The sequence below is a fragment of the Notothenia rossii genome, assembly GCF_949606895.1.
Source record: "Notothenia rossii genome assembly, chromosome: 4".
NCBI lineage: Eukaryota > Metazoa > Chordata > Actinopteri > Perciformes > Nototheniidae > Notothenia > Notothenia rossii.
In genome coordinates, this window is record NC_136902.1 from 52640481 (window position 1) to 52653242 (window position 12762).

Here is a 12762-nt window from a genome sequence, read left to right on the forward strand (position 1 = left end):
GTGCTGGTTTGTGGTCGTAGCACTCTCTATCTAACCACTCGTTCAGGTGCTTTCTCGAGTGATTGCAACCAACTACCGCACACGTAGTTCCCGAACCACTTTTCTTCATGTTGTAATTGTTATATCCTCTTTGTCTCTGCGATATCAGTGCTTTGTCGGCACAACAGAGCTAGCTAGCAAAACAAACCCAGTCCGCCAAAACGGAAGTGCATTGCATCGAAGGGAGGAGTTCAGGATGTAGAGCGGAAACGGCTCAATAACTTGTGTATACCTGTGTACTCTCATGTTCTGATTAACCCAGCTTCCCCAAATTTCTTTCTTTTTGGTGTCTATATACGCCGGGGTCCGGAGTCATGGATGATCCTGCGGTCCTGTGTCATGGATTGCGAGTCCTGGATCTTGAGTCGTGGCTGTGGTCCTGGATCATAAGTCCTGGATGGATATACTCATGGATTCATCTTCCTATTATACACACATGCATTTCCAAACATTTGGACTACCTATGTTGCAAATGTATTATCTTTTCAATTTACACACGGCATCTATTGCACGTCTGTCCGTCCTGGGAGAGGGATCCCTCCTCTGTTGCTCTCCCTGAGGTTTCTCCCATTTTTCCCTTTAAACTGGGTTTTCTCTGGAAGTTTTTCCTTGTACGATGTGAGGGTCTAAGGACAGAGGGTGTCGTATTGTCATACTGATATTCTGTACAAACTGTGAAGTCCACTGAGACAAATGTAACATTTGTGATATTGGGCTATATAAATAAACATTGATTGATTGATTGAGAAGAGGGGGGGGGTCAGTGCTGGATGTGGAGAAGAGAGGGGGGTCAGTGCTGGATGTGGACTCTCTCCCAGCTGGAGAAGAGAGGGGTGGTCAGTGCTGGATGTGGAGAAGAGAGGGGGGGGTCAGTGCTGGATGTGGACTCTCTCACAGCTGGAGAAGAGAGGGGGTTCAGTGTTGGATGTGGAGAAAAGAGGGGGGTCAGTGCTGGATGTGGAGAAGAGAGGGGGGGGTCAGTGCTGGATTTGGACTCTCACAGCTGGAGAAGAGAGGGGGGTCAGTGTTGGATGTGGAGAAAAGAGGGGGGTCAGTGCTGGATGTGAAGAAGAGAGGGGGAGGTTCAGTGCTGGATGTGGACTCTCATAGCTGGAGAAGAGAGGGGGGGTCAGTGTTGCTGGGCTCTGATTCATCAGTCAGACACTCAGAATGTAAGGAAGGCTCTCATTTATTAAACAGTGGGCAGGGCTTGACATTAACTTTTTGAGCCACTTGTCCTTCGGACAAGTGGCTCAGCCATTTTACTTGTCCGAAGGCTAAACCCACTTGTCCGAAATTTACTTGTGAAAATAAAAGCCTATTAAAAAAAATGAATAAAACCGACAAGAGATTTGGACAATTAATATGATTTAATAACTTAATCAGGCACATTTTATAACATAAACAGTCTGGCATAAAACGCCATTCGATTGCATACCCAAAGTAATTAGCTATTTATAATACTTTATACTTATAGCACATGCATAAGATGGTCTCTTTTGAAAGGTAACATTCTGAAGTTTCTTACACAATAAAGAAAAATCACTTTGGGTGCTTATAAAAAATATCATGCTATGTAATCATGTTAAACATTTATGTTTAAAAATATCACTTTGAGTGCTAATGTAAAAGAGAAACAGGTTTGAACACACTGAAATAAAATAGTTGCTCCTTACTTTTGTGTTCTGAGAGGTAGGAGCTGGAAAACATAACGGTTCCATAGCCTGAAAACTTAATCATACAGGTCCAAAGTCTATAAAAATCCCATGGAAAATTTGTGTATTTTGTAATGTGTGTACCGCAATAATTCCAAAATGGCCTTCCGCTGCCATTCATTCAGAACGATTGAAAGGCGGCAAATTTCGGCTGCCTCCAAATGAGTTTACAAAACGAAATGAAAAATAAACGTTCTTCAAAAATGTATTGGTTGCACGGCAAAAAATGCAGTCCGGAGCCGGGCAAAGTGCTCACGCTGCTGCCCTGTGTTGAAAATAAGTCTTGTGCCATAATACTGATTGATCACTCCTCCAGCTCATCTTCACTCCCCATCAACACCAGCTCATCCTCCTCATCTCCCCTCTCTCTTGACGACCAGGGGTTAAACCCTGGTCTACGCCTGCGCAGGCTTGATGTCCACCATCGCTGGGCAGCTGAGGCTGCATCAAAGTCTTCCAGAGCGGGACCTTGGATGGAGATGAACATGAGCCTCTGGAGTTGAGCGGTGGTAAGGCTTGACCTCCAGTCGGTCTTGACTCGCTTCATTGTAGAGAAGCCACGTTCGCACACTGCAGTGGAGACCGGGAGAACCATATAGATCTCCATCAGATGACATAAGCAGCGGAACATGGCTCTCCTCTCCTCTGGGAATACAATGAGACAAAAATATATGAATTAATTTCCTTCAAGAAATTCTACTTTCTGCTTTTTTTTGGTAACTTTTAAAATACACACTTAACATTATACTGACACACACCTGATTGCAGGACACTGAGAAAAATGTCCCTCATTGGAACAGCTGACCGCCTGAGAGCGAAGCTCTTATACTGGGCATACTCGGCTATAACCTCCTCTGGTGTAATCCCTGCCTTGGCCAAGAGCTCCTTGTAAAATCCAGATAGGCTCTTCATTTCTTCCTGACCATGCTGAGTGAAGGTCTCTGTTGCCACAGCATCAGTGTGGTCATACTTGGGCCAGCAAGAGGGATCTAGTGCCCTGAACTTAGCTACTATGCTGTCTTGATGCAAGTCCTTCAGACGCTCATCCAAGTGACTGATGACTGCATCTGTATGAGAATAAATGCACAATCACTACACTGACTTTGACACCTTTTAATACACCAGACACTATATATATATATATTTTTTTTTTTATTTAAAAGGTGTCATACCTATCACTGCTGCCCTTTGTGGCTCAAGCGTGGAGGAAGAAGCCCTGTTCAGTTGGACACCCTTGTAGCATCCGGATCCATTGCTCTGCTCCACAAAGGTCTCCATGTACAGCCCCATTCTGGTCTTAAGGGAGGACAGGTTCCAGAAACACCTCTCCTGGCTCTCCACCGCCTCACACACTGTCACACTATCCTTTTGAAAAACCTTGGAAAGGGTGGCAAGGTGGTCAAGGACATCACAGAGGAAGTGGAGGAAGAGGACACTGCCGTAGTCCTTCAAATAGCTGGACACCTTCTTGGCCCTTCCTGTCACAGCAGCCGATGGTTTGGGCCGACGTTCGAGGCTTGCCATGTCCTCAAAGTGTGCCAGGATCACAGGAAAGCTATCACACAATACCTGAAATGGTTAAAAATATATATATATATATATAGTTTTAAAGTTATACTGACAACACGGTTTGTGAAAACAATTAAATAAATAAAATCTATAATATTAAATATGCCACAATACTGCACATGTAACCACTGCATCTACCTTGGCTGCACGGTGAACATAGGGCACCCAGCGGGCCCCATGTAGCGTGGTGGGCTTCAGTACCTTCTCCTCCATGGCCTCCGCAATCATCCGGAGCTCACGAAGTGCTTTTGGAGCATAATGGTACTGCTCATAGATGCTGCATAGGGTCGCCTGAAGCTGTTGCATCTTGGGGTTTTCTTTGATCGCAATGACCACGCCCAACTCCAGACGATGAGCGATGCAATGGATGGGTATGAGATGCGGGACTTGCTCTTTGAGGCGAGTAGCAACACCTATCCTGCATCCAACATTGACTGCTGCACCATCACTCCCAAAGCCCACCAGACGCTCCCTCCAATCCACCAAGCCAGCCACACTAAAAGCTGAACAAAAGAAAAGACATCAGCATAGAGAACACAGAAGCAATAACTCCCAATACAGAAGCAATAATGAACTTATATGCTACAGTACCGTAAAAAAGGTTTGATAAAAAAACATTTCTCACCTGCATAAACAGCTTCCAGCACACCAGCTGCATTTGCATGCTTAACGTCCTCAATTTTCAAATATGAATTGATGGGACCCTCCGTGTCCATGTATCGAACGTACACCAACTCGTTCTCTAGGGTGGCTGTATCGGTGGCTCCATCAATCATAACTGAGAAGTATTTAGCCAATTTCAGCTTCTGCAGTAGTTTCTCCAGCTCCATTTCATAAATAATAACAACAAACCTGATGGGGGAGAGACAGCAATACAAATTGTTATGGTGTTGTTTTGGAAAGTCAGAATCAAAGCAAGACGAAAAACACTGAAATAATGCATCTTTGCTTGTTCTTTTTGACTGCCTATAAATGAACATTTTGTGAATATCATACCGTTCACAAGCCTTGTTGGACGCATAGCAGTTGGGAAGTTGTCCTCCCGTCCTGTTTATTAACCCATGTAGGGTTGTGAAGTGGGTGAAGGGCTGTTCTGTTCTGGCTACATAATAAGCAGCATGCATTATGTTGGTCATTTTAACCAACATTGTCTCCTCCATCCTGTGGAGCCCTGTGAGGACAGGTGGCAGTGGAGCATCAGGTCCCCTCTGTCTGGCTCTGTCTGCAGCTTCAGTAAGCTGGTGTCGCTTACTTAGAGCATGAGTTGACAAGGTGTCATATCGGAATGACCCGGTTCCTTTAAACAAGGACGAGGACCTGGATTTGAAAAATGGAAATGAATTAACATAATTGAACACACCCTACTGGACTATAATACGGGGATAATAATACGGGGATCCGTTACAGTCATTATTATCTGAATTTCATTGGCTACACAAACGGCCAATCATTTCCAGCGTCAGTCGGATTGATGATCTAATGTTTTACACACAACGATAACCATTTTTGCATAGCAGCAGCTTGCTCTAGCACAGTTATTAATGTCTCGAGTCGTGACCGTTAGCTTGTGAGAACGTTAGGAATAGTCTGCCTATACGTTTTACACTATAGTCAAATCAAATCACGAAAGACTTGATATCTGATCATCAACATAACCACTCCTTCCTCTGTCCACTCCAATAACACAACAAACGACCACCTAATAATAACGTCGACATCAATAATATCATAGAACACATTAAATAGCTTACGTTATCTAGATAATGTTATATAGCATTTTACACAACGTTTGTCAACTGTGAACGTCAGTCAGGATAACTAGCTAGACTACACAGTTCAGTTTATTTCGAATCTCATCATCTTCACACATCAGATAAATAGTCAATTATCTAACGTTAGCAAAAATAAAAGTTGTCACTTACGTGTCTGCAATGTCGGGCAAACTGCGGCAGGTTGAACAGTACATGATATGCTCTTCTCCTGCTTCTTCGGTGTACCGGAGCCAAGGAAACTTCTCGGTCCATGATGGAAGGAAGTTTCTTTTGCGTTTTGTTTCATAATCTAATTTGGAGGCAGCCGATTTTTCAGGATCTCGCCTAGGTCGCTTTCCTGGGGCTTGGTTTGCTTTTGGCGCCTGCAGCCAGGACATCTTGAACTCATTACTCACTGACTGGATATCGAGGATAGATGAGTCGCGAGCGTGACAGCGCATACACACCAGCCGCGCAAGCAGGCACTCGCGGGTTCGTGTTCACACCAATTTCCCGCGGGTCAAATATTTCTACCAATCACTGCAGTCATAATATTGACGTACAGGTACGGAGATTGCGACACTGCGAGACAGGCACTTCAGATGGAATAACGTTACTATTTCGTTTGGGTGATTTCCCCCCCCCCCCCAAAAATGCACTTGTCCGTTCGGACAAGTTAAACTGTATTATGCTTGTCCGACCATTTTTTTTACTTGTCCCGGACAATCGGACAAGCCTTAATGTCAAGCCCTGAGTGGGTGTTTGGTATTAAGTCAAATAAGTTCCAAAAGGAGTTATTCTGAATGTCCCAAATGAGAAATGAATGTTTGACATTCATTTTGAGACATCTTTGTTGTTGTTTTATATGTTCAGACATACCATGTTGTTATTGGATAAAGTACAAGCCCGTACACACAAGAACATACACACTGTCAGGCCTTTATGTTCAACTTTAAAATGAATGGTGTAATTATATAATGTTTATTGAAATACTTTCAGGGTCTTTTCTTTTTGGTGTATTACCTGCTTCTCCAGCAGACAGGCGGCGGGGGGGCAGCGGTTTAAAGCCACCCAGTGGCGGCGCCAGAGATTTTCTTTTGGGGGGGCTGTGGGGTAGCTTGACGTTTCATAGAGGGTGCTCAAACATGTAGGGTTTCCCATTAATGTACCGGGCGCTACAGTGGAATGTTCTACTGCAACACTCCCCACGCGCACATACAGTGTACCCGCAACTGTTACAATGAAGGCTCGGTAATCAGCTCACGGCATATAAGTGTAAGCAGGGGTAAAGTGCTATTTTTTTTATAAGTGGGGGTTGGACCTTACCTCCTCTAGACTGGTCCAGGGGCATGCCCCCCACAGGAAGATTTTTTATTTCTTTATGAATATTTTACTAATCACTTTTATACCTATAATGATCATATAAACGTGTGCCTCGGAAATACTTATTTACATTAATCGTGACCAAACCGTTTGAGACCCACTGAGATAACTTGGACTAAAGTTAACTATCTCTAAACACTGAGAGTCCTTATACTTCACCTGAACTGAGGTTATCTGTGACTTTCAGTCTGACAGGAGAGAGTTCTCCCTCCACCTTGTTGTTCTGATATGGAATGATTTATGACACTAAAACCGGAAGTCCCGCCTCCCAAACCGGAAGTCCCGCCTACAAAATCCATTTGAAGTGGCACCTGTCACTCTAAAATCAGATCTTTGACCCTCTTATCTATTCTGACCTTTGACCCCCTTATCTTTTATGACTTGTCTGTGCGAACATTGCCCTATAGCGGCAGATAAGCCCTTTGATGTGACCCTGTTAATATCTTACTAGGTCACCTTTGAACCCCTTTATCTTTTATGACTTGTGTGTTCAAATGTTGCCCCATAGCGGCTGATAAGCCCTTTGATTTGACCCTGTTAATATCTTACTAGGTCATGATCGGTCAATGATAAGCCAGATATAGCCCTGATAAGGATATGGCACAACAGGGGATGATAAGACTTGATCAGCCCTTTTATATTACTATCTTACTAGGTCATTATCAGTCAATGATCAACCAAATAGTATAGCTTTCTATAAGATAGCCTGCTATAAGATAGTGTTCTTTAATACTATGACATAGCGACTCTTTTAGGGTAATACCAGATCATATGACATTTGATTGTTTAATTACTTTATTAACTATAAGGAAGCCCCTTTGAAGCTGTGTTTCCCTGGATGATGAAAATAGTCTAAGTGCCATGTTAGGGGGACATTACGGAGCTCATGAGCTATTGCTACTAGATACTGTCCCCCTAACATGGCAAAAACATTTATTTTTATTTTTTTAAATGTCCTATTTACATTTTAATTTGTTCACACACAAAATCAATAGTTATACTGATTGTAACATCCCCAGGACCGTCTCCAGCTTAGAATTCCCCAGATTACTGGAAATATCATGGAGTATTTTCACTTCAGTCAAAATATTCATGTGTATGCTGTTTTTAACACAAAGATGCATTACATCTACAAAACAGAGCATACAATGAGAGCACATGATACACTTTTGATGTTTGTTTCATTTCTTCGGTAATGTTACAGAATGTTTCGGGAAATGAAGATTCCAGGACCACTTTAAATGTTTTGTTTACAATCGTTTCCCAATGACCAGGAATAGTACTGCCAGAACGAACGATATCCAAAATGTCTTCTAGTTTACAAACTTCAGCCATTCTGTTTACACGGGGATCACTATTCACTCTGTTTTCAATCGTCCTCATCACCACACTTATTAAAAAGGGTATTGACTACATTCTGATCAATATATACCGAGCGTTTAGCATAGTAGTTCCCCATTTTATTTTAAAGAAAAAGTCAATGTATCGAAAAAGAAAAAATCCACAACCACAAAAAAAAAGAAGGTACAAGCATATTGTGTTGAAAATATCGCAAAGAGTTGTAATATTGTATAATGTATTAGTTGCATGTTGTATTTTGCTAAAAACCACTATGAAGTTTTTCAAAAATATAATGGAAAAAGGAGAGAAAGAACGGCTTGGCTCTCAGCCATAACAAACGCAGCGATGAGACGACGACGTGAGTATGGAAAAAAGAGGAGTTTATTCACACTCCCCAAAACAACCGACCACCAAACAGGGTTAACAAGCTCTATGCAGGAGGATAGCTGTTCCGGGTTGCTCTTCCTCCTACGTTCCCCGGGCAGAGAGAGAGCCACTGCAGCCTACTTAGATCCTTTATGGAGGCGCTGATCAGATTGGGAGCACCTGGAGAGAGGCTGCACCTGGATACAATTAGGGAGAGAGAAGCACACACACCCACCCACCCACAAAGGCACACCCACACCAGCATAGGCAGTGAAGCAGGGGTCGTCACACCGCCCCCCTTAAAGTCGGTGTCCCCAAGGCCACCGGCACCACCAACCAACCCCATCCCAAACCAAAGCAAAAGGTCATGGAAAACAAAACCCCACATATGCCACTCCCCCAGGTCCCTAATGAAAAAACAAACAAAAATAAAACACCACCTTCACACAGCAATCCTCTCCTTTAACACCCAGCCACACCTTTAGCAACACCAGTATCTGAGAAGCACTATTTAAAAAGAATGGGCAGAGCAAGAAAGATTTATCACAGTATGACAGTCAATATATATACATTAAGGTAAAACCTAATCATACTTAGTGCCATGGGGCTCGTGACAGCGCGTCAGCAATAACATTGTCAGACCCCCTAATGTGCCTAACATCAAGGTTGTAAGCCTGAAGAAACAAAGACCACCTCGTCAGTCTTTGGTTAGGACACTTCATTGAATGCAAAAAGGTAAAGGGATTGTGATCTGTGTAAACCAAAATTGGTCCTCCTGCTCCCACATATACAGTGAAATGCTGCAACGCCCAATTGAGTGCTAACGCTTCCTTCTCAATCACCGAATAATTCCTTTGGTAACTGTTAAGTTTCTTTGAAAAGAAACTGACGGGTCTCTCCACCCCCCCCTTGTCAAGCTGGAGCAGAACCACACCGACTCCCACCTGGCTTGCATCTACTTGGAGACTAAAAGGACGATCAAAACATGGAGCCGCTAACGCTGAGAGGAACACAACAGAGACTTAACCCTATCAAACGCTCTCTGACAGTCGACCGACCAAGTATATTTTACCTTAGCCCTAAGAAGTTCAGTCAAAGGAAACACTGTAGTGGAAAAATGTTCACAGAACCTCCTGTAGTAACCCACCATACCCAAAAATCTCTGGAGTTCCTTTTTGGCTGTGGGCTGTGGGTATTCAGATATTGCTCTGACCTTGGCCAGAACTGGAGCCACACAACCCTGACCCACCACATGGCCAAGATATGTCACTGTTGCCTTTGCAAAGGCACATTTGGCCAAATTAATAGTCAGATGTGCCTCCGTCAACCGTTTAAACAACCTCTCGATGCGCTGAACATGAGCAGTCCAAGTGTCACTGCAAATTACCAAATCGTCTAGATACACCGTACAACCCTCTAAACCCGACACCACGCGATTCATCAAACGTTGGAATGTAGCAGGAGCATTTTTTAACCCAAACGGCATTACCTTATATGAATAAAGTCCAGATGGTGTGATAAATGCCGCTATTTCCTGTGCCCGCTTGGACAAGGGGATCTGCCAATACCCTTTAAGCAAATCAAATTTGCTAACATACTTTGCGGACCCCACCTGATCTATACAGTCATCCATCCGTGGCAAAGGAAAAGAGTCAGATTTTGTCACCGCATTCACTTTTCTTAGATCAGTACAGAATCTAGGTGTCCCATCCTGCTTTGGCACCAAAATACATGGAGACGCCCAATTAGATGCTGATGGGACAGCAATTTTGTTCTCCAACATGTAATTCATCTCTGCATCCAGCCGATGGCGCTTAACTGGTGGCATGCGATAAAAATGTTGCTTAATCGGCTGAGCGTCCCCAACATCAATATCATGCTCAGCCCAGTCAGTTTGCGACGGAGAGTCTCCAAACAGACACAGATATTTGTGTACCAATGCTGAGAGTTCCTCACGTCTTGATTCCGCCAAATGAGACAACAACCCGTCTAAATTATCTAGCGATTCCGAATTTCTCAAATGACCACAGAGCAAACTATCATCAGGTTCAGGCACTACATCTCCCTCATGCATCAAACCATGTGTCACCGCAACAGCCGGCTGCACCTCATCCTTCACCTCTGTGTCCGTGTTAACCTCCCGCTTCACGTAATACCGACACAATAGAGGTTTTTATAGTGCTTTTTAGCCTCTTATCGCCAACAACTTCCACCGAGAAATGTTCCGCAATAACGAGCAGCTGCTCCATTGAGAAATTTTCAAGGGCTTCCTGAGAGGGAGCACTGATAAACGCGTCTACCTCCGCCATACTACAACGCAACACCGAGCTTAGTGAGACAAAAGAGAGAAAAGAAAAAAAAACTGATTGGAGTTTCCCCACTAACTACGACACCCGCTAACTAATCTCCTCCCTGGTCTTCATGTGGTTACTTGCGGCGGGTACTTATGCACTAAAGACCGCTGGCCGAGCAAAGCGACTAGCAAGCTAGCAAGCTAGCAAAAATACTGCGACCACGGCCATGCCCCGAAACCGAAGCTTCAGCCACTTTCACCACAACATTAACACCCCGCACAACGCTCCCAAGGGAACCGTCGCTACCACCTATCAGGAGAAACCCCACACAAAATAACGAACGAACTCACACGCACCTAAGCTTATCTTACCAGTTTGGACGAGCCCCCAGCTGTCACGGCTTGGCTCTCAGCCATAACAAACGCAGTGATGAGACGACGACGTGAGTATGGAAAAAAGAGGAGTTTATTCACACTCCCCAAAACAACTGACCACCAAACAGGGTTAACAAGCTCTATGCAGGAGGATAGCTGTTCCGGGTTGCTCTTCCTCCTACGTTCCCCGGGCAGAGAGAGAGCCACTGCAGCCTACTTAGATCCTTTATGGAGGCGCTGATCAGATTGGGAGCACCTGGAGAGAGGCTGCACCTGGATACGATCAGGGAGAGAGAAGCACACACACCCACACACAAAGGCACACCCACACCAGCATAGGCTTTTTCATCTATCATTTTCAACCGAGCAGCAAGAGGTCAAATTTAAGAATAAGTAACAGTTTGTCACGATTTTACGGGAAATAGTCAGAGCGCGATGTCACATCTTAAAGACAGCTTGAACTGGATAAATGGTTAGTCTTTTTCAACCATACCGTACGTTCTGCATGTTAGTATATCTGGCCAATCGGTTTAGACCCTACTCTCAATAGGGAAGTCACACTTTGGGAAGAGGTGTTTTATTTCACAGATCCACCTTGGTTGTTGTTGTGCTGGCTGAAGGAAGAGGGACGGTGTTGTGTATTAGTAGAAAGAAATTAATGAAACAAGGGACAGAGGATACGGGTACTCAACTCTCTACTGTTCGTCATGCTTAACTGCCACAGCATCAACTCCCGGGCTTACTCTTCTTCTCTCAACATTGTATGTATACTCTGGTTACACTGCGCCCCCTATTGGCAGGAGTATATTAGAACACAACATTTCCCCCCTTCTTAAACAGAGTTACTTCTCCCCTTGAACAGCATGCATAACATTAGCATTTTAAACAGACACTTACGTAGTAACCATGAAACCATCTGTAATGATAATAACTTCACATATCACAATATGCAGAACATTTTCAAACATTAATTCAACTACAGTTTAAGTGACATAGTCCTCAATCCAAACAGGCTGCTTTCTGATTCGCTGGTTCCTGCTCTGAGCACCATGCACTGTAGCTGGCTCAGCAGGCATCACTTCTTCTGATGGAGGAGTGAATGTTTCTGGAAGCACCGACAGGTGTGAAGCATCCCAGGTTTTTCCATTATCAAGTGTGTAACTGTGAGGTCCTTTCTGCTTGGTCACTTTCAGAGGCTCACTGAACTTTGGCTTTCCCTTTTTGACATGCAGCGGGTTTCTCACACGCACCAGGCTTCCCGGATGTATTTTGGGAATCTTGGCATTTCTTTTTGCATCAGAATATGTTTTCATGTGCCACTGTTTCTTTTCCACTCTGTCTCTCAGTTCCTGATCCTGAGTATCCGTAAGCTGTGGCAGGATTGAGAGTTTGGTTCGCATTTTTCTTCCATACATGAGCTGGAACGGAGATGTCCCTGTAGTGGCGTGAGGTGTAGCTCTGTAGACCTGAAGAAACTCAGCAACGTGAGCTTTCCACGGAGCGTTCTCTCTCTGTGCCGTGAGAATGCTTTCCTTCAGCACTCTATTTAGCCTCTCTACCGCTCCATTTCCTTCTGGATGGTAGATTGTAGTCCTGATGTGTTGGATGTCTCTTTCTTCTAGGAAAAAGGCGAGTTCTGAGGATGTGAATTGTGGACCGTTATCTGTCACCACAGACACAGGGTTCGCTTTTTGGCTGAACACTGATCTCATGAAGGTGATCACTGTTGCAGTAGTGCATCTTGGGGCAAAACACACTTCTGGCCATTTTGAATAGTAGTCAGTCATAGTAATAGCAAACTTACAGTCCACCGGACCAGTCTCAAATGGGCCCACGATGTCGAGGGCAAGCTTTTGCCATGGCCCCTGAGGCAGAGGGACTGGTGTCATAGGTGCAGGGTTAGTTTTAGCTGTTTTATCATTCATCTGGC

General features: G+C 44.2%; 2 protein-coding genes across 2 annotated transcripts in view; one reads left to right on the top strand and one right to left on the bottom strand.

The window, feature by feature from the left end:
• LOC307035543 (uncharacterized protein) overlaps positions 1–12762 on the top strand; it is a 234091-nt gene that overhangs the window by 186885 nt on the left and 34444 nt on the right. The gene's annotated exons all lie outside the window — the stretch shown is intronic.
• Positions 1391–5822, bottom strand: LOC307034846 (zinc finger protein 862-like). Its single transcript, XM_079673772.1, has 6 exons — positions 4320–5822; positions 3949–4175; positions 3462–3826; positions 2927–3323; positions 2513–2821; positions 1391–2399 (listed from the first exon to the last, which is right to left on the bottom strand). The coding sequence occupies exons 1-6, from the start codon at positions 4481–4483 to the stop codon at positions 2059–2061; spliced, it is 1803 nt and encodes a 600-aa protein (XP_079529898.1). The 5' UTR covers positions 4484–5822; the 3' UTR covers positions 1391–2058.

Excerpts from the sequence above, each read along its gene's own strand:
- LOC307034846 (XM_079673772.1), bottom strand. The coding sequence starts at position 4,483 with ATGGAGGAGACAATGTTGGTTAAAATGACCAACATAATGCATGCTGCT. Across the intron at positions 3,827-3,948 it reads GCTGGAAGCTGTTTATGCAG|CTTTTAGTGTGGCTGGCTTG; the intron begins GTGAGAAATGTT and ends TCTTTTGTTCAG. Across the intron at positions 3,324-3,461 it reads ATGTTCACCGTGCAGCCAAG|GTATTGTGTGATAGCTTTCC; the intron begins GTAGATGCAGTG and ends TAACCATTTCAG.